A 21,803-nucleotide genomic window follows, 5' to 3' on the forward strand; every position below is an offset into this window, starting at 1 on the left:
ATAAAAGAGAAAGACAGATGATAGATTAGATAGATAGATAGATAGATAGATAGATAGATAGATAGATAGATAGATAAAAAGAAAGCAAGAAAGCACAACCCCATTGTAATTGTGTGGCAGAGTCAGTTGAGAGACATGTCTCAAAATAACTATGCCTGACAAAGAGTTTTAAGTTACGAAAGACAAAATTAAAAAAAAAACAAAAACCAAAACTAAAAAATATTCCAGAATCAAAGTAGGCATCACAACTCAATGGGTTTTCTAATCCAGGATTAAACTCAGAATCAGAAAATAAGTTTTGTGTGATGAGGACCAACTGACAAAATATAAAAACAGACCACAGACAAGATGGTGCTATCGGATTAACGACAAATCCCTCAGTGAGGCCACTGATGCTGGGGGAACATCATGCTTAAGAAACACTGAAGTTCTCAGAGTTAGAAAGTGCATCCTGTGGAGCTAGAAAGAAATCATCCTGAGTGAGGTAACCCAGACCCAGAAAGAAAAATATAATATGTATCCTCTTAGATGAGCCGACATTAGTCATTAGATAAATGATAACCAAGCTACAACCCATAGACCCAGAGAAGTTAGGTACAGAGTAAGGAACTAGAAGGGGTACAGAATATATTTTGAGATGGGAGCAGGAGAATCAGGTGGGAAGGAAGGGAATATGAGGACAGACATCTAGAATCGAAGTGACGGGCATTTAGGGGTGGTATAGAAACTAGTACAGTGGAACCTTCCTAAAATATCTTATCATAACATAATTATGATATATTATCATAAGGAAGTCTCTAAATAAGGAGGTAGATGGGGCTCAACAGGCCGTCTCTTGAAACCAAACAACGCTTCCAGTACCAGGACTGGGTTACATCCAGTTGAGTTTTTGGCTGAAAGGGTCCCATGAAAATCACCAAACAATCCAGGCCAAGACACCAGATTGTTCTCTACAAATTGACAGCAAGGCCCTATAACTGAAGAAACCACCTACACAACTCGCTGAACATAGAGGAGGCAAGCTGGTACCTACATCGAAGCTTTACCTTCTAGTGTCTTTGGTATGGGAAGGTACTCTGCAGGCTGTCAAAACAGAAGTGTAAACACCAACCTAGCTACAAAACTTTTTGATCTACAATCTGTCCTGTCTACAAAAAATATGTTTAGAACAATAGTGGCAGATAATTAGGTACCAATTACATAGCAGGAATTGAAGAAGAGAGTAAAAGAGGGGGAAAAGAAAAACAGGAAAGAAGAAAAAGATGAACAGAACAGTCCTGCTTACAAGGCGGGGGGTGGGGAGGCATGTGGAATGAAACCACTCAGGTTTCTGGTATACCCACCTCTGAACCCAAGGTACCTCAGTCTCATGTGTGAAGAATAATCGCATGATTCTCCCAAGCCTCCAAGAATCGCTGTATCTTAGGGTCTACAACGGGGAATGATGCTTGCTCTGCCATGTTTCCTTGTCTCCCACTGGCTCTACAAGCTTTCTCCCAAATATCTGGAGGCTCCACCATCACCTTTTTCTATCACCTGACCCAGACCTGCAGAAGGAGCTCCCAGCAGATTTCCTCACCTGGCTTTCCTGCAGCCATCATGCATGTTCCTCACTGAGCTTCCACAGAGGGTGTTTCAAAAGGGACCTTGAGTCTCACTCACCCCTGCTACACTTATTTCAATGGCTCCCTGCTGCACTGGAAAACAAAGACTCTTTTCTCTCACCACACCTTTTTTAAAGTTGTCCTGTGCATGTGACCACTTAATAAATGACTAAGGAAGCAGTCATACAGCAAAGCCCAGTGAAAGCAGAAGCCATGCCTGGGTTTGCATACTACTGTAAGTACACACAGTTGGCATTCAATTAATATTTGTTTAATTAGGTGGATAGGCAATTAAAATAATTAATGTCTGGCCTGGACCAATGAATGAAGTGTGGTGCCATTAGTAGCCACAGGGGACGAAGGGGAGGAGTAAGCTTGGTGGAAGCCAGAGGCTTTGTGGAATCTGTGGGACCCCACAGACCCAGCAGACAGCTGGAAACACAAGTCCACCCCTGAAGATACTCATTAGGAAAAGGCACACTTTCTGGCCACCACAGTTCCATAGACCCTTTAGCTTTCTTCCTGTGCATGCAGGAAAGAATCAGGATAATCCAAGTCTCCTCTGCTCATCAATGACAACTAACAAATGACAAATTTACATAAATTTGCATAAACCTGTCCCAAGGCTGCCTGCTGTAGAGACTGGCTAAGTCCACACCACATGCAGCCAGCCTGTTTCATCAGCATCTTTCATGCCCCTAACCCCCAGCACAGTGCCCTCTGCTCATGGAAGAAAGGAGGTGCTCAGGGAAGAAGGGCCATGTTCAGGGAGGTTGGTTGAATAGAATTGGAAGTTTTCTGGTGTGATGTGCTTTAAAAAAAAACCAGAGAGCACAGCTGTGATCCTTGATCACATTCATTCATTTTATTCTTTGGGGGACTTGGAATCCATCAAGCATATCAAATTATGGCAAACGATTCCAGACTATGCCTCATTTCAAATTGCTGATGCGATAGAATTACCAATGCCGTTCTAAAAATAAGAAAAACTTCTTGCACTTCTGTTCTTTCACATTGAAATTAACTTCCATCATGGATTTCATAACTAGCTCAAAAGTGTCATCTTAATCCAGGTGTGGTGGCACACACCTGTAATCCTAACATCCAGGAGGCTGAGGCAGGAAGACTGAGAATTCAAGAACAGCCTGGCCTACATGACAAAGCTCAATCTCAAAGGAAGGGATAAGTACCTCCTTGCTTTCAAGGTTGTCATGTTTTGTAGACACCTTTCTTGCTAGTCAGCCCCTTTATGTACCACACACTCTGAAGGAACCTTATGTATTTTTTTTCCAGTTGTCACTCTCCAGAGGCCTGTGACAGGTTTATCCCCTAAGTCAGAGCTCATCAGCAGCTCTAGTGGCCAGTGAATGTGGATACATTAATGTGGAGCACTGGTACTCTGTGCCCTAGAGCTTGCTGGACATCATCCTGACCTGTACCACAGATGCCGGTATCACCCCCAACCCAGAAGCCATGCCAAGCAAAAATGCCTCTATGAATGGCAAATGCCTTCATTTGAGATGCACACACACCTACAACCTCTAAGCCCAGGCGTCCACTGACCCACAGCAATGTGCAAGAAGAGTAAGAGAATATATTGTGTAAAACTATAAACAAAATAATGAGAGCACAAATTAAATTTAGGCTTCTTATTGTTTGCCTAAAATAGAGAAATAAAATCATTGTGACGGTTAATCTTCTCAAATTGATGGGTCTCAGAAATATGTAAGATGAGCTAAAGACGGTTTATTGGGTAAAGGCATTTGCTGTGTAGCCCTGAAGATCTGAATTTGATCCCTGGAACGGGCAATGAGGTGTAAAGAGATAACCAACTCCACAGAGTCCTCCTCTGATTTCCACACCGCATCACAACACGCCTGCATTTGCAACCCATGCACACACACACACACGCACGCACGCACGCACGCACGCACGCACGCACGCACGTACTCATACACCAACACACACTAAATTTTCTTAACTGAATGGTGCATGCCTTTAATCCCAGCACTTGGGAGGCAGAAGCAGGAGGATCTCTGAGTTCAAGCCCAGCCTGGTCTACAGAGTGAGTTTCAGGATAGCCGGGGCTACACCAAGAAACCCTGTCTCAAAAAAAAAAAAAAAAAACAAAAAAAAAAACAAAAAACAACCAAAACCACCTAGGGTATTAGTGGCCTAGTAGATCTTTCCAGGGAGAAATAACTGAATACAGAAGACCAGTCCCTGAGAGATGTGGCATCATGCATGAAAGGAAAAAGAAGAAAGCCACCTGGGCAACAATATTCCATCGCTGCTGTCCTGATGAGATGCGAGCAAGGAGCCTTACACTTTTCAGTCATGCCTTCCCTAGCATGATGGATAAGACCCTCTTGAACTGTCAGCCAAAATGAATGCTTTCTGTCTAGTATTTCATCATTTGCTAATATACTCATGTCTCAATCTGTTGCTCGCAGCAACCATGCACCTTCCCTGGCCTCCCTTCAGTCATGTGGCAATTAGGGTGATTCAAAGGTCTAGGCAAAAATAGGAAAGAAAATGACTCAGCAGGCTGAGAGGCTCTGATGGGCCAAATGGATGCCGAAGGGTCCTATTGAGTATTTGATGTTGGATATAATGTTCTCCTTTGGCCCCACTTCGTTTACCCAGGCACCAGTAAGACCAACAGGGATCTTCCAAAAAGAATTCAGTAGAGTTTTCCCAAGGGTCCTTCCACTGCAACCACCAGCCTCTCCATCTGGCCTCCCTCCTTTTGTGGTTTGCATGACTTCTTGCCTTCTTACATGAAGTCTAGAGAAACTGGTCAGGTTAGGGATTATCATGGTAAAAGTCCGCTATAAACTACCCAGCTCAGAGATGCATACGTGAAGGGTGGGCACTTTCTTCAAGGCACGTAAAGGAATCACAGGTGAAGCTCTAAGACAATTCCTTGGCGTCCATTCACTAACAGCTTACCAGGTGGAAATCAGTAGAGCAGGGGCTTGTGTGGTTACCGGAACAGGCGCACTTTCTGCCTTCCCAGGTTTCCAGTCAAACCACGAACACGAGATCCTTCACCCAACCACACAATCCATTCAATTCCTGTTGAGTAGGGGTGCTCAGCCATGCCTCAGGAGAAGCCACTGCATGAACACATTACCTGGATAAAGGGCTCCACATGGGTTTCCTCAAGGAAGCAGAGTTCACCCTGAGCACAGGGGGAAAAGAGCTGGGATAGGAAAATGGCCAGGTGTGAAGAAGGGAGTAGGGAAGGAAAGATGAACAATTTATCACTCCTAGAGAGGCTCAGACACAGAAGCAGCCATCTTGCTAGAAGAACCATAATAGGAAATGAGAAATGACATTTATCCTTGAAATGTGAAGTCCTATGTAGTAAACCAACTTCCAGCCTGATGATCCCATCAGCGCTCTTGGAGGAACCACACATAGCTCTGGCAACTTTACGGCCCTGTCACACAGCATATTCTTCTAGGGGCTCTAACTACTCTCACCCCTTGCGTATATCATGAACTAGCACAGGTCTTAAGTCATATACACACCTGGGAAATGAGTAAATACATGGTTCTGGGAAAGATGAGGAAACCGTTTCCCTTTGACTTTGCACCACACCACATCTCACTAAAAACATAATAAAGCAGTGACCAGAGTCCTGCTTGGGAATTAAGTATTCAGCCCAAACAATCTGTATTCTGTGACCCCTCTTACCCTGTGAAGCATCTTCGGGTCTCTGTGCTAGTTTGCCTAACATCTCTCTCTGTTTATGTCTTAAGCCCAGATCTCCAGGCCTCTCTGACAGCTCCACTGATCCCTTCAACACCAATGTCTCATCCTGAAGCCTCCAGGATGTGCCACTGGCTACTTGCACTTCATTTCTCCTTAGTACCTCCATCCACCCAGCTCCTAGGACAGAAGCTTGGGACTCACCTTTGACTCATCCTCCAACACTTCACCTAAGATCATGATGACTCTGTCCTGAAAAGGTCATACCCTGAGAAACTGCAAAATAGACGAAGAGGTCTTAGAGTTGTTCAGGACAGTGTCCCTGCTGTATACATATATATCTCATGTCCAAGTCTGTACCTCTCACAAAAGACTTCAACCAGCTCTTCCACAGCATCCAAGATGCACATCTGAATGTGTGTACTATGGTACTGGGTTCCAGACCTCTCCCTCAATACTCTTCAAAGGCTTTATAGAAGCTTTAGAACCTTTAGAATCAAACTGGAACCTTAACCCAAGATCCATGGCCTTCTGTGAGCCTGCCTCTTCTCACACTTGCAGCCTCTTGTGCTGTCTTTGTTCTGATCATCATTATTTGGCAACACTGCCCTTTCTGTTTTCTCCCGTCTACCAAGTTCTTCCTCACCACAGGGTCTGTGCAGGAGCCTCTCCATCTCAGCCCAGCAGGGTGGAAATGCTCTTCTTTACGATTCTCTTCCTTCTTCAGAGCCAAATTTAAGAGTCAGTTCCTCATACAGACCTTCACTGACTTCACAAGGCTTTGGCCAATCCTTCCATCTAAATCAGGTCCACTGGTTGTTTATTTCAGGGTATCATTTCTTTACAACATTGACACATTTTACTAGTGTAGTTATTTTGGTGTCCCAACTTTACTTGAGGCTGGACAGTTTGCAAGCACAGCATGCATCTGTCAAAGGATCTAAATCTACTGCATATTCTCATGTGCCCTGCAGGATTCCCAAGAGCACTAAGGAAATAGTCCACATGCATTCACAAATAAGTCTGCCCCTACTCCTCAACACCAGTTCAAATGATCCTTCCAAAATTCTCTGTAAATCAATGTGTCCCTCTGCAAAAGCATGTGTGTATGAGTATGTGTGTGTGTGTGTGCATGTGTGTGTGTTGTATGTTCATGTGTGTGGGAGCATTTATATTCATTCATGTGCACAGAGGTTAGAGGAGGAATTCAGGTGTCCTGTTCTATCACTCTCCAGCTTATTCCCTTGAGGCAGAGTCTCTCACTAAACCTGAAGGTAGGTTGGCAGCCAGCAAGCCCCGGAAATGTCTCTTCTTGTCATAACCCCCACCCACTCCAGCATATAGTTTATGTGTGTGCCATACATTTGAACTCAGATTTTCATGCTTGCACAGCAGGCACACTCTTACCCATTGAGCCATCTTCCTAAACCCATTATTTCCCCTTTTTAAAAATAAAAGTTAGTCAATTTATACACGTCCTCTCTGAGATTTTGAACTCCCTGGAGTCGAGGGACAATCTTCCTTATCTTTTCATTACCCTGCATCCTGAAGAAGGTTTGACACACCAGATATATTCACTAGAATGTTGAATCATTCCAGACACCCTCTCACCTACAGTAACCTGTCTAGACAATCATCTTGTTCTCTATAATCAATAACAAAGTAAAATGCCAAAGACCAGAAACTAGAGGATGATATAATAACTAATTCCAGGGGGGAAAGCGGAATTCTAAATCTCTTTAAAATATACCTTTGAATTTCTTTAACATGCACAAGCTTGTCAGTCCCTTTTCTTGCTGTGACAAAAGCAACTTTTAACTGATACAGTCCATTGTAGTGGGGAAGACCTGGGGTAAGGAGCTGGAAGCAGCTGGTCATTTGCATCTTCAGTCAGGAAGCAGAGAGAGATGAATGCTGGTACTTACTTTTTGTTCAGTTCAGCAACATCCCCCTGCCGCCCATAGGATGGTATTTCCCACCTTCAAAGTGGGTCTTCTCTGCTCAGCTAAGCCTTTCTAAAAACAACTTCACAGATACACTCAGAGGTATGTCCCCTAGGTGATTCTAACTCGGTTGAGAATTGCAACTCTTATTAGTTACTCTGCAAAACTCATTTAAGAGAATGTGTAAGGCCAATGACTGCTCTGAGTGAGTATGGACCTGGTTTCTTTGCACTGAAGTTACAAAGGAATCATGACACTAGCTCCCTTTTAGACTGTGCCATGTCGGGAGCAAACACCACAAATGCCTGTAGCTAATTCAAACCTGCACAACTTCATAAAAATCAGAAAGGCTTAAATATCATCTAACAAGGTAGAACAACACCTCCACACAAAGCTCTGGAACTCCCTTCTCTATTCCAGGAGATAAGTACATCATCCCTGGTCAGAAACAACAGAGACTATTCAGACCATACAACAGTGTGGGGTCAGTGTGAGGAGTGTGACTTAGAAGTTGCAAGATGTCAAGAACTATGGACATACCTGAGAACCATCCCTTCCTCCAAAAAACTCTGTTCCCATAGGGCAAATGGTAGAATGCTAACCTAAATCTCAAGCAGGAGGCCTTGAAGGACCAGAGTAAGGGTTTGAAGCAATGGAGTGACAGGTAAAAAGACCCAGTTTCATCTACCACTACTGAGGTCCCAGGTACTACTATACAGTGTCTTTGCAAACGTTCAGCTGGAGTGCAGTGGTCAGCTGGTGGGTGTGGGAGGTGGCCATGGTACTCCGAGTACAGATCGGCTGCAGAAGCTAATTGTGCTGCCTCTCATTCCATCTAGATGTGTTTACTAAGCTCTCATTCTGTGAAAATCCACATCTTGGGGGAGGGCAGAGGTAGGAAGAGACATCCAAAGAAATCTCACATGACCTCTGGTCATGGGACTGAGCAGCTAGCCTGGTACAAATATCTCATACAATCTGTAATATCTCTCTTTGGTTCACATGCTTAACCACATCCCTCGAGATATGGGACAAAACCAAGACATCCTGTAGACCCAAAAGCCATCACAGAGGACCAGTTTTTAAAAAAATGATAGAATAGTTAATCACTGCAAGAAATTTGTCTTGAGAAGCTGGCCACGCTCACGATTTCTGGTATTTCTGTCTGTCCACTGAGAAAAGACCTGGACATCACAGTGTACCAAGTTGACCAGATAGTGGCCAACAGCACTCCTTCCAAGTCCCAAGGTCCGTATAGCATAGAGAACGCTGTAACGGACAAAGGGGTTCCCAACAGAGATGTAATGGTGGATGAATTACGTAAGTCACCTAAGAGTTTATGCTTTTCCCCAATAGAAGTCTATTCTGGACTCAGCCATATTCTTTTTTTTTTCTTTGCTTTTTCTAATATTGTTCCAGTTGAATCTATTAATTTTCTACTGATTTCTAAGTAGAAGAATAGGTTGAAAGTACATCAATGGTAAACAAAGTGACACAGCCGTGTTTCCAAGCCAGTCATCTACCCACTCAGTGTTCCAGACAGGGACTCCATGTCTGCTCTCCTAGGACTGCCTGTTTCAGTTAATCAGCCTCCTTTCTTGGAATTATAAAAGTTCATTGCCTCCTTGTCCCCACAGGCACCTGCCTCTGTGTATTCTGGCTTTCCTCATTTGCCTTTACCCGAGTCTAATGAAGGCCAGATCCCACACTCTGGCTCCCTGGTACTTTCCTTCTCTGTTGAGGTCACTATAGCTAAGTCTGACTGACTGCACCTGCCTCTTTTCAATGCAGTCCCTGCTTCCAAACTATCTTCTGTTACCTCAGCATAGTGGACAAATCAACCTTACAAGAAAGCAGTGATCATGTGGCTCCTCTGTTCAGTATCACTTAAGACCCTCTCCTCATGTGGGAAGAGGCTGTCACAGTCCTTGTCTTTCAAGATCCTTTGAACCTGGCCACATCCATGCAACTCAACACCAGGTCCCTCTGTTCCATCTCACACCTCGTTCACTGGCCTCCAGCCATGCTTAGAGCATGCCCATTGTCACTTCATGACTTATGCCTGCAATGTCTCTCCGACTGTATCTCTGCAGTTTCAAACCGTACCTTCTGCGAGGTCCAGCTAAAGTGTCCAAAGTCCCCGAGCCCTCTGGGACCAGCATGGATGGAGCGGAGCTTCCACTCATAACTCTGAAGACATTCTTGTCCCACAAGCACTCTGGTAATTCACTCTAAAAGGTCTGGGTCTGCACCCCAACACAGGACCCCTTCCACTGGACTTTCCTGGGGTCTGGGCTCTATGGCTGTCCCTGCCTCAATCTACAATGACCCATGATTCTCCAGGCCCACAGCAGACTGCACAAGACCTAAAACTTGGGGGCAATCTCACGTCTATCTTCTCAGCCTTTCATGACACCATTGGGAACTTTGCCAACGACAAAAGGGCTCCCCGCCACAGTTCCACAGCAGCCCAACACTCCCACTTATTCATGAACTCCTTGATTTTTCTAATCTGCCAGCATGAGCCCAGTGATCACAGGCTGTACCTTGGGGGACAGCAGACAATCGGACAGGGACTGGGCTGCTCCGGGTTACCTTATTAGCAGTAACTCCAGAAAGGACTGGGATATACAGTGGCCAGGTGTAAACCCCTCCAAAGACCAGCGCGAGGGAGGCGGGGCCGATAGGCAAAGAGTCCCGGGAGTTCCGCCCTGTTGAATCCCCGCTCCAAACTTTTCTCTCGCTCAGCGCGACACCTGGCATCTGCCGGCCCCCGTGGCTCTTGAGCCCGCGGACGAGCACTGAGTCACCCGCGTTAGCGGCGGGCGCCGCCGGGACAGGCTGAGCACCGTTTGTGAAGGAGGATGCCACGGCCGATGCTGATGCTGAGGCTGCTGTGCGGCGGCCGCTCCCCATCCCCGGGCTGCGCTGCTCAGGCTGGGCCCGAGGCTCGCCCGCTACTCACCCGGAGGGTTGACGGCGGCCGGGGTTGCCATCTTGCCGGGAGGGACCGGCGGGGGCGGGGACGGGGACCCGGCGCGGGCCAGCGCCGCCGCGGCCGCGCCACACAAAGGAAGGTGCGGGCGGTGCTCCCCGCGCTCCCGCGCTCTGAGAGCGCCCCGCGCTCCTGCCCGCGCTGCTCCTCTCGCCCCGCGCGCGCCCCGCTCCTCCGCGCGCACCCGCGCTCCTCCCTTCCCCGGCCTCCTACCGGTTCAGCCTTTGTGGTGCGTCTAGGGTGCCGGGCCCGCGGCTCCCGGGTCCGAGCCGTAGCACCGCGAGACTTGGGGCAGCGGGCAGCGGGACCCCACTCGGGCCCGCGCAGGTGCCCAGGCGGGAGGCCTCTGCACACTCCCTAACAGCCCTCGTAGGGTCCCCACGTGTCGGGGCCACATCGCCGAGGGGCGCTGTCCCCTCGCGGAGGAGCGGGTGAACAAGCGACCCATTTGGATGCAGAGGACAGCCGGCCTCAGAAACAAAGGCGTCCCAGTGCTTCCACTTAGCATGCCAGGGCCGCACCACTGGACTCCCGGGACTCCCTAGCTAAAGCTGTAGAGGAGGGCATAAGGGAAGGAGCTCAGAATTTCCTGAGGCCACCGTCCTTCCAGCGCGCTCACAGGCAGCTTCAGCATAGAGCTTGGCCCAGGAATGGAGAGAAGCCTGGGAGGCTTTGAGGACAGTGCCTATCTAGCTCTGCCTTCCTGAGGACATGGCCAACTGTCAGCGTTTATTCATGAGTCCTCTCGAGGGCCTTATTCACACCTCCAAACCGGGGCCATAAGAAGGTTTCTAATGATTTCATCTGCATATGCAGGTGAAATTAGAGGGCAGAGAACACGTGAAGAGGTGTTTTTCAGACAGCTACTAGCATTCCTGGTGGGGATGTTCCACGGTAGATGCCCTGATGAGGTGAGATTGGAAGACCAGAGCTGAGGGCAGTCTGGCTTCTAATACTGTTACATCTACAAAAGATGCCACGCTGTTTCTTGGGGTACGTTTTCAAACCAACATTATCTTGGGCAAGTGTTTCTCTCAACTGCCATAATTAATTGGGCAAATGTTGAAAGTTCTGTGTGTCCAGGATAGACCTGGGCATTGGGCATACAGGAGTCCTGTCCTGCAGGGCTTCTAGCCTAGGAGGGAGGTGGGAAGAAGGACAAAAAGACCCCCACTGTGTTGGGGTTAGCCGCTGCTGGAAACAACTAAAATGTGGAACCTCTGAAATTTGGTCACTGCTGAGTGAAAGGGTCAGAGAGCAGGTGACACCAAAAGTCGTCGTTGAGGAAATGACCAAGATATAGAGAAGGACAAAAGCAAGACATTTCCAAGGGATAGTAACACACTACGTCCAGACACAAAACAGACCAAGCCCAGATGGAAGCTCGCCAATTCAGCCACAACATGTGGCTTATTTTGTCCCCAAATATGTGCCTTGTATTCTCCATAAAAAGTAAAATTGCAGCAAACACAACTGTCATACACACATAAGCAGACTTGCCTGGCTATTGACAAGGTTTTTGTAATTATGCTCTTGTCCTCTATCCATTTTCTGAATTTCCTCTATTAATTGTGTGTGTGCACGTGCATATGTGTGCATAATGGTACTCATGTAGGGGTCAAAAGACAACTTGGGGGTGTCTGCTTTCTCTTTCCGCCATGTTGATCTCAGGGATAAAATTCACTTAGGCTTGGGCAAGTTCTCTTTTCTTGTATCTCACCCGTGTGTCTTCTTGCTAGTGTTCATTCATTATAATAAAAGACAGCTATCAAGTGAGGAATAGCTGAAAACCCAGGCACTTTCTGGTGTCTACCTTATGCCATAGTTTGGGGTTTGGGGTTTTAATTTCATAAGAAAGGAGATACTTTATCTCCCCCTTCTGAAGTAGAAAGTACCTGTGTCAACAGTTAGCTTTCCAGAGAGGAAATAAACTCAGAGTAGAGAAGTGAATTTATCAAGGTCATACACTTTAATGGCTAGATGAAACTTGGTGCTGAGTCACCCCTAGCATGAGGATTTGGTGGCTGGGAAGGGAAGAATGGGCTGCGGAGGAGGAGAGGAAAAATAGGGGACCAGGCCCATGTTAGCCTGCTTTGTCTCTCAGAATTAAACAGGTTCAGTGCCCAGAAACATTGATTGTGGATGAAAGCCCCCCCTTAAGTAAACAGTCTGAAATGGATCAGTTAGTCATTGCTGAGCACAGAGCAGTGGCGTTTATACAATACAGTGGTCCTGTGCTAATTAAGAGAGCTAGCCAACTGTGACCAGTAGCAGGCTTAGAATTTCCATTCAACCTTAACCCAGAATTCTCAAATGCCAAAGGAGGCATTGAACTTGAAGCTGAGATTTACATTTTTGAAATGTGTGCCCGTAGCACACAGTTACAGGTCTAGGCTCCCAGAAATGGCCAGCGAGTGTCTCATAATACCCAAATCTCAGAATATTTCTTTCTTTCTCAACTTTAGGAAAAGAAGCTGTGACCCTGATTCTGCTTCGTAGCCTGAGTCCCGACTCCAGAGACAAAGGACTTCTTCAGTAAGACAGAAAATTATTTGAGGGATGTTTATTTCCTTCTAACTCTACGTGAGGTCAGCAAGAGACCAGAGGAAGGAGCAGGGTTATCAATAGAAAGGGTGAGTTAAAGGATGAACAAGGCCACCGTGAATCCAACCTCAGGCTTGGGAACTTCTGAAGGCCCCTAAGGAAGCCTCACATTTCTTGATTCTGCAGCTGGTTGACCAATTAGAACTTCTGTGACTTGGGAGGCAACCATGTTGCAGACAGAATGCCAGCATCCTACCACTATCAGGTAAAACCTTCAGAATATATTATTTGAACAAAAACAAAACTTTAGCTTTCTCCAACCCCAAAGCCAAGAATGTCGTCAGAGTCTATGTGGTGGATCACGCCTGTAATCTCAGTCCTAAATGGCTGTTGTAGAAAAATTACTGCAAATGAGATACCAGCCTGGGATAAATAAGTTCCAGCCAGCTTGAGTTACAGGAAAAACTCTGTCTTAAGTAATATAATATAATAAATATAACACAGTATAAATAATAAAGATAGGTTTTGAGACCCATAGCAGAGTTTGCCCTGTTTTGCTCTAACCTGCCACCTGATGTCCCCACTAGTGTATTTGACTCAGGATAAGCGTCACAAGATCTGTGTTTTGCATCCACAGGCTTTTCTTCATATTTCCTTTCATCTTTCTTCGCTCCTTCGTTCTTTCCTATTTACCTTTCTTTTCTGGAAAGAAAGATTTCTGGGAGTCTGTCATCTCACGCTCACCTCCTTGTCTTTCACTCTATTTGACCAAAATCTGCCCCCAGATGGCCCAGACAGGCATCTCACCTCCCCATCCCACCTGCCTTCTCTAGCAGGCCTCTCCTCCTTTGGAAGAATCACATACTTAGGCAGACAGAGGAGATGAGACGTTAATTTTAGGCAGTAAGGTGCACCTTTTCTGCCCTCGAAGCAGGTTTTTCCACTGTTACTTATTCTCTTTCCCTGGACACTTTGCTCAACCTCCCTAGGTCTCACCTTCCTCAAACTATAAAATGGGATTGCATTGCCTACTGCGCTGAGTCACCATGGAGATGAACTTAAATGAGAAAATCCACGTGCTATGAACACTGGAGAGACTACAATGCTCTGCAGGTGTATTGCATGATAGAAGATGTGGGAAGTCCTTGTCCAGAAGAAAGGTAGGAGGGAGAAGCCCACCATGTCAGTCCATGCTGCAGAGTGAGGGGAGAAAAGGAGAAGAAAGGAGATGTGGAGGAGAGGGAGGAAAGGGGAAAGGACGGTAGACCCATGGGCTCTGATTGCATGTTCTGGACTAATCCCCAAGACTGACAGGTCAGGCAAGTAGAGAGAAAATTCAAAGGAAGAGGGATTCAGGTCTGTTTCCTCTTTAGAAGGCACAGAGGAACCTCCACAGGGCAGTTCCACAGGGGCTAGAACTCTGAGTCTCACATAGTATTCCTGTACCACTTGCCTTCTTTTTATCCCTTTAACACGGGGGTAAAATGTCAATAACAAAATCATTTATATATCTAAGGATTAGCTACGGCAAAAATCACAACATGGTGGAAACTTTAACCAAGCTTTTGTGATTTGATAGGTCCCGAAACCAGCTACAAAAGCTAAATGTAAAACACATTGTTTGTTGGTCAAATTGCAGAAATGTTAGACTCTTCCTCTTGCCTTCTGCTCAGCTCCTCCTCTAAGGTAAGTCAAAATGATCCTAGACCTAAGGGGAAGACAGGTGTCTGGGACCGAGAAGGTTGGAAATGAGGCAATACTGGCCCACAATGCTATGATGTGCATTCCTTAGCTGGTATGCTAAGTCTTGGTTTGCAGCTCTTTGCTGTACTCTCTGGCTTGCTTTCTCAATTGTTTCTAGCTTCTAAACTGGCCCTTGCCGTATAAGCAATAGCTCTATGTGTAGAGCCATTTCAAGGCCACACCTCTGAATCCTTTCCAAACAATTCCACCAACTAGGAACCAAATATTCAAACAGATGAGCCTCTGGGGGGTCATTCTCCTTCAAACCACCGTAGATCAAATAGAAAATAGTTTAGATTCAGCTGTTCTGAATATATCCTGAAGCCTCACAATCCCATGTTAAAATCTCAGCAGTGGTATGTACCTGCTGTGTGAATCAAGATTTCTGTGCCTCAGCCTGTTCCCTATGAAGAAAACATAATGACAATGCTTACCTCAGAGGAGTTTTATAAGGATTGCAGGAGCCGATACTATCTGGTGTGTGGTTGGTAGGATGCATGTGCTGACATTGCTATAGAGAGGCTAAGTAAGGTTCTTCACCTAAGATTGTGATGGAGCATGTGGTAGTAAATTTTCTGTTGGTAGAGCACCATGACCAAGGCAGCTTGTAAAAGAAAACATTTAATCTGGAGCTCATACCTTCAGAAGGTTAGAGTCCCTGACCATTATGACAAGCAAGCATGGTGCTGGAGCGGTAGTTAAGCATGAGGTAGTGAGACCTAACTGGCAATTGCCTGGGTTTTTGAAACCTCAAAGGCTTCTCCTAGTGGCATACCTCCCATAACAAGGCCATACCTCCGAATCCTTTTCAAACAATTCTACCAACTGGGAACCAAATATTCAAATATATGAGCCTCTGGGGGTTGTGCTCATTCAAACCACCACAGAGCAAATAGAAAAGAAAAATAAAACAAGCAACTGACAAATTGGAAATTTTAATGATGACACTGTCCATCAGGAGCTATATCTAGAGAAAAAAAATCAATGATGGTTATTCACAACAAAAAAGTAAGTAAACTTAGAAATTATATTTAAAAATCTTTAAGTGAATTAGTCAGAGTTTCTTTGTACAGGAAAGCTCCCCAGTTCAAACTGTCTTAAGAGAGATGAACTTCCTTGTGAGGTGCTAACAATGTCCAGGTCATTTGTTGGGGTAATCTTTTTGTGCATTGTGTAAAAATTGTCTTTGTAGTATTCAAATGCTAATTTCTGTAACAGCAGCAGGTTGAGTACAGGCTGGATTTTGGTGTTGTTATTCTTTTGCTGTATCGTATTTTATAAACACTCTCTCCAATACCTTCTGACTGATTTAATAAACAGCTGAATGGCCAATACCAAGGTCAGGAAAAAGAGGCAGGACTTCCGGAAGAGATAGGAACTCTGGGAAAGACTCATGCGCTAGAACAGTCACCAGCCACAGAGGAAGAAACAAGTGCCGAGACTAAGGTACTGAGGAGAGATAATGGCCATGTGTCAGGAGGTAGGCCAAAGCAGTATTGTTGGCTTAGGATAGCTGAGAATCTGTCCAGCTCTAGTGTCTGAGCTAATAATAAAAAAGTCTCTGTGCTCCAAAGAAAGTCTCGTTTTAGCCATTCAAAGAAAAGATGGACAACAAAAACAAGAGGGGAGGGGCCTAATCAGATGCAAGGAAAACCAGACCCAGGTCTCAAATTTTGTCAAAACTGACTGCGCTTACTTCTCTTCTGACTGATATTGCTTCTCACTCCATTGCACCTCTTTCCCGTAGTGAAATGTATAGCTCCTGGCAGGTAGGGTTGAAATGTTTAGGGAGTTGTTTCACTTCCTTCACTGCAAAGAAGGAATGACATGTGACAAAGGCCAATTATTCCCTAGTTTGCTCAGTGTGCCTTTTTCTGTAGATGTTCCATGTCCATGGGGCAGGTGATCATGGCTGTCCCAGCTTGGGAGATGACACAGGATTGTGAGGAAAGAAGCTACATGTGTCTTTCTGAAGTACTTAACACCTTTCTAATGTTAGGGAATTCCTGAGTCTGTCTGTCCTACCATCTTCTGGACTGGGTTTTATTTTTAATATCATACTATAATTCTGGTTCATATCAGTTCCCCTTGGAAAACAAAGGAAAAATGAATATAACAGACGGGTTTGTGCAATACTGAAGACCATAAGAAAGTTGTCAATAATCCTGTTTTCCAATGGGGACTATAACAATTCCTATGTGCACTGTCTTTTGACTCTCAAAACATTTTAGTACAATTATTTCACTGGCATATCTGATTTAATCTTAATGAGGAAATGCTACATCTATGAAATTATTTTGATTTGTGTGTGTGTGTGTGAGTGTGAGTGTTTGTGAAAGAGGAGGAGGCAATTTATGTAGGATTGTGGGTTCATTTGCATCAAGGGGCAGAGGCAGAAGTCAGAGGACAGCGTTGGGTTTGAGTCCTAACCTTCCACCTTGTCTGAGGCAGTCTTTGCTGGCCACCTTTGCCTACATCAGGCCAGCTGGCACTTAGACTCCTGGGTTCTCCTCTCTTCCTCCTGTATTCTCATAAGAATGCTGGGATTGAAGATGAGTCCCACCATGTGCAGCTTTAGCCGGGTTTTAGGGATCCAAGCTCTAGTCCTCACACTTCACCGTAAGCACTTTATCCACCGAACCATCTCCCCAGCCCCTGGTTTTAAATAGCTAACAACTTTCCTGTTGTGTTCATTCAAACTGGAAGCCCTACAAAGAAGAGCAGTATTTTTTTCCCTACTATAGTTCTTTAGGCATTTTAGTAAGGTGTGCAAAATATGTATATTTGATTTCTTCTCTTATTATATAAACAGAAGTAACTTTGCTTTCAGAAGTCAAGAGAATTAACAGGCTTAGTTAAAAATTAATCTCTCTCTAAGTGATATTCAACGTTTGGCTGCCATCAGCACTGGTTACTCTTATACAATACAGCTAGACCAGGTTCATTATTCAACTCACTGGTTGGAGACTGCTTAATCATTAGCATGCAAATGACTACAATCAAAAGGCAGGTGACAATGATTTCCTGTAGGAGACATGGTTGGATAAAATCAAGCACATTTCTGACTAAGAAAATTTGAGATACTCCAGGTAGTCAAGGAGAGGCTGGATTTTGGTGTATTGGCTATCTGGCTGTTTTATACATTGCCATGGAAGTTTAGCGAGCCAACTTTAAGTGCTCTTTGGGATAGACCATAAGGGTGGTTCTTTGGTGGTCCCCATTATTCTTCTGGATGTCTATATTAGAAGATTAAATGTTTGAGATAACACAGGTTAGTACCATGTTAGCTTTGTGGGTAAAAGGGGGAGAGTTGTGGGTAAAAGGGGGAGAGTTGTGGGTTGGAGAGAAAAAGATCATCATTCAAGTATTACACAATCACCCCTTTGAGAAAAACTTAGTCTTTCACAAGGCTCTTTTCCAAGACATCTTCAAGGAATTTGAACTTGCCAAACGTCTTTCTTGGTTTCCCCTTGCCACTCAAGTTGGCCACTCCCTGTCCTGTCTAACTCAGCCTTCTTCGCAGCCAGTCCCTATCTCTCCTGATAACCCTCATGGATTTCTGTGTTCGTGGAAAGTGGGAAGACACAGAGCCAACACCAAGACTAACCCCAGGCAACTCCAGGGCAGCCAGGCCTTTTCAGCACCTAAGGCAGGAGACAGGGTCAGATCTACCTAGTCCGATAGCCACTGAGCCCTTTCCCATAATGCTTATTCACCAATTATTTGCACTAAAATCCAGCTTTCAATCAGCTGAAAACCAAACCAAGCCAAAAACATGTGGATCAGCACCACCTGCCCTGTGTGCGTGCGTGTGTGTGTGCGTGTGTGTGTGTGTGTGTGTGTGCGAGTGCGTGTGTGTGTGTGCGTGTGTGTGTGTGTGTGTGTGTGCGTGTGTGTGTGCGTGTGTGTGCGTGTGTGTGTGTGTGTGCGTGTGTGTGCGTGTGTGTGTGCGTGCGTGTGTGTGTGCGTGTGTGTGTGTGTGTGTGCGAGTGCGTGTGTGTGTGTGCGTGTGTGTGTGTGTGTGTGTGCGTGTGTGTGTGCGTGTGTGTGCGTGTGTGTGTGTGTGTGTGTGTGTGCGTGTGTGTGCGTGTGTGTGTGTGCGTGCGTGTGTGTGTGCATGTGTGTGTGTGTGTGTGTGTGCGAGTGCGTGTGTGTGTGTGTGTGTGTGTGTGTGTGTGTGTGTGGTATGTTCAACTGTGCATGCACCCCGCTCATCGGCCAAGTGCTAGAACCCGTCATGTCTGCAGCCCTAATTCCTTCCAGTTCCCTGAAGGACAGGGCCTCCACCATTGGCCAGCCAACCCAGACTCTACCTAAGGGATACAGATATAAAAAAAAATTAAATTTAAACCCAGTTTCCCACACTATGTTCACAATGAATATCATTTCTGACATGACAAGAGTGCATTTTACACACAAGTTTTTGTGCGTTGAATCATATTCATCCCACTTTCGTGAGGTGTATTGTCATTTAGGGTTTTTTTTTTTTTTTTTCATAATAATACATGTAACTCTGCAGTTCAGTTAGACTTGAAAGGGAATATGGAAAACTCAGAGACTAATGAGCTGTGGTAAGAGTGTGAAGCTTACAGGGGATTTGAGCACATGGGGACGGATGCACTCTTCTGAGCTGCATCCGTGGGTAAGATGCAAGCAAGTCAGATGCTTTAGAGTTGTCCACAGTCATGCATAGTGGGCTACTCCTTGTCTTGCCATTCCTGGACCCAAGTGTTGCATGGTTTTTACAATATCTGGACCGATTTTTCCCTCCCTAAAGGCTACATACTTACTATCTATCCACCCAATCTTGGCAGAGCAAATTAAAAGCCTGGGAATCATTTGTGTTTGCTTCAGCCTTTGCCATGACCAGATGCCAGGACCTATATGATCCAGTGTATTCCCATCCTCAGATTCTTGTGCCCAGTGTCACTGTGGTGTGTGAAGTCATCACCTTGGCATATGACTCCTGGAATAACTGTGAATGTGGTAAATGTTATAACCAAATCCTTTCTCCAAGGTACTCAGAGAACAATTGTTTTGGGGTTTTTTTTGTTGTTTTTTTGTTTTTTGTTTTTTTTTTTTCTGTCTGGAACTTTGCAAAAAGCTCAAAGGAGTCACAATTCAAGGACTTGCCATCAATAGCAATGTCAAACAATACAGTGTGGTTGACTATGCCTGGCAGGGGACCACCATGGTGGACAGTGGCCCCTGGAAAGTTTCATCTCACTTTTGAATGGGAAAGTCACTGACAGTCTTGGTTGAGGGCTGGACTGATCAAGACTTTTGCTGAAGTCCTGATCCATGGAGAATGAACATAGCTCCTTCTCAAAACCAGAAACATGCTTGGCAGAACCAGCTCTAGCCTGGGGTCAGGGCTGTGGAGATCCTCCCCAAGGACCTGAGGAATAGAAAAGGAGCTATGTTCCCTCTAAAACCAGGATATGCTTGGCAGAGCTGGAAATGGTCTGGGGCTAGAGCCCTGAGGGAGCTGCAGCTTCAGATCCCCAAACCACAACCCTTCCCACCTTGTGGGGGCTATGGATACGAGTTCCAAGGCCTCTGTGTGCTCTGGTTGCAACGCTCTTAAGAGATCCTGTATTCCCTTTGTGCAACAACTTTTAATTAGGTTATTGCTGACTTTGTTCCCCAGTACAGTAGTTTCTGCTGACTTTGTCTCATTTATCTCCTGGAAATAGTACATGAGATGCTGTATTTCTTATTAAGCTTGTTTGGCATAAGATAGAGCTTGTGCAAGACCTCTGGACTGCAAACATTCTTATCTTCTATCCTCATTATCTTTTGATCTCTTGGTCCTCTCTCTCTCTCAATATCCTGTCACTGAAGAAGATCTGCTGTTCCAGGTCACAATCCCAATATTCCTTGCAGAGACATCACATTTGTTCCATATAGCTCCCATCACTAACCTATTTATTCAACTCATAATAATGTGGGGTATGGAGAGCCCACTAGAAGGGCATCCTCATTGACGATGACATGCTCCAGACTCCCTGATAATGGATATTTCAAAGGTTATTTCATAATGCTAAATGATGTTTCAAAAATAACATTGTTTTGAAAGCCCACTTTTTTCTTCTTCTAGGGATTCACTTGTTCTAGGTAGAACTTTCTAGAAACATCTACTAAAAAAAAGGGCCCTGGTAGAAAAGGAGCTGTCTGGTTAATCACCATGATGGATTCTAGAGCTGCTTCTGAAGTCCCCGAAAAGCCAGGAACTGAAGATGATGCAAAAATAGATGAAATTTCTCAGATGTGACACTAACTCAAATGAGGATCGTTCAGGGGTCAAAAGCAGGATGAACATGGCTAGGAAACTTAAGCAAGATAAAGTAGCATTAAAGGCATCTATAGGTAAAAATGTAAAAACATGAAACAAATACTGAACACGTGAGCAGGCTCTAGAACCCCTCTGTTGATGGGAAAGCAGGCTGGGACGGAACTGTGGAAAGAAACAACAAAGAGCACAATGGGTCCAGGGCTTGAGCCCTGTCCAAGACATGTGGCCATTTCCCTCTTACAGGCTGTCACATGCAGTGCCCCAGCTACAAAGCACTCTTTGTCATCTCCAGCCACACTCAGTTTTAGCCTCAAACCTTGCCTGGAAAAACACACCGTGCTTTATGGCAGTGGTTCTCACCCTTCCTAACGCTGCGACCCTATAATTCAGGCCCTCATGTTGTAGTGCTCCGAACCATAAAATTATTTTTGTTGCTACTTCATATCTGCAGTTTTGCTACTGTCATGAAGCATAATGTAAGTATCTAATATGTGACTCCCAAAGGGGTCGTGGGGAACAGGTTGAGAACTGCTGCTCTATGGCCTTCAGCGTGCATTCTGGCCTCTTAGGACTTTTTCACTGGGGAGTAATGAGCAGACCAGCATACAGGATTGCTCTGGTACACCTATTTAAAAACAACAACAAAAAAAAAAAAAACAAAAAAAAAACGCAGCTGGTGTGTAGTTAGTTCTGTCTGCTCCCTGAGGCCTGGTATTTTGTCCTTGAGAGATGAAAAATGGACAAAAGCAAGTTTCCCTGATGTGGCAGTGGCCACACCACTGAATGTGATGCTGAGCAGCTCAGGCTTTCCCTGGAGAGTCTTTATGTCTCTGAGTTCTGGTTCTCAGGGGCACACTGTGTATTTTAGTTATTTTTCTCACTGCTGTGACCAATTTAATGCCCAATGCAATTTAAGGGAGGGAGGGCTTATTCTGACTTATAGTTAAAGGAATTCATTCTAT

The 21,803-nt window shown here is 45.2% G+C and overlaps 1 protein-coding gene and 1 long non-coding RNA gene across 7 annotated transcripts in view; one reads left to right on the forward strand and one right to left on the reverse strand.

Annotated features, from left to right (window-relative positions):
* Arnt2 (aryl hydrocarbon receptor nuclear translocator 2) overlaps positions 1 to 10,683 on the reverse strand; it is a 153,391-nt gene extending 142,708 nt beyond the window's left edge. For 2 of the 6 annotated variants that reach the window (XM_060367480.1, XM_060367479.1), the window contains exon 1: positions 10,230 to 10,466. In XM_060367480.1, coding sequence (XP_060223463.1) covers positions 10,230 to 10,260 — 31 coding nt within the window. In that variant the 5' untranslated portion in view covers positions 10,261 to 10,466. The other 4 variants (XM_060367478.1, XM_021647268.2, XM_021647273.2 and 1 more) reach the window with 3 other exon arrangements.
* A 1,904-nt stretch (positions 10,684 to 12,587) lies between these two features.
* LOC132647052 (uncharacterized) lies at positions 12,588 to 14,483 on the forward strand. The gene is made up of 3 exons (XR_009585337.1): positions 12,588 to 13,068; positions 13,793 to 13,963; positions 14,383 to 14,483. It is a non-coding gene; the product is annotated as an uncharacterized LOC132647052 (long non-coding RNA).
* Positions 14,484 to 21,803: the final 7,320 nt, after the last annotated feature.

Source organism: Meriones unguiculatus, chromosome 14 (assembly GCF_030254825.1).
Source record: "Meriones unguiculatus strain TT.TT164.6M chromosome 14, Bangor_MerUng_6.1, whole genome shotgun sequence".
Classification (NCBI taxonomy): Eukaryota; Metazoa; Chordata; class Mammalia; order Rodentia; family Muridae; genus Meriones; species Meriones unguiculatus.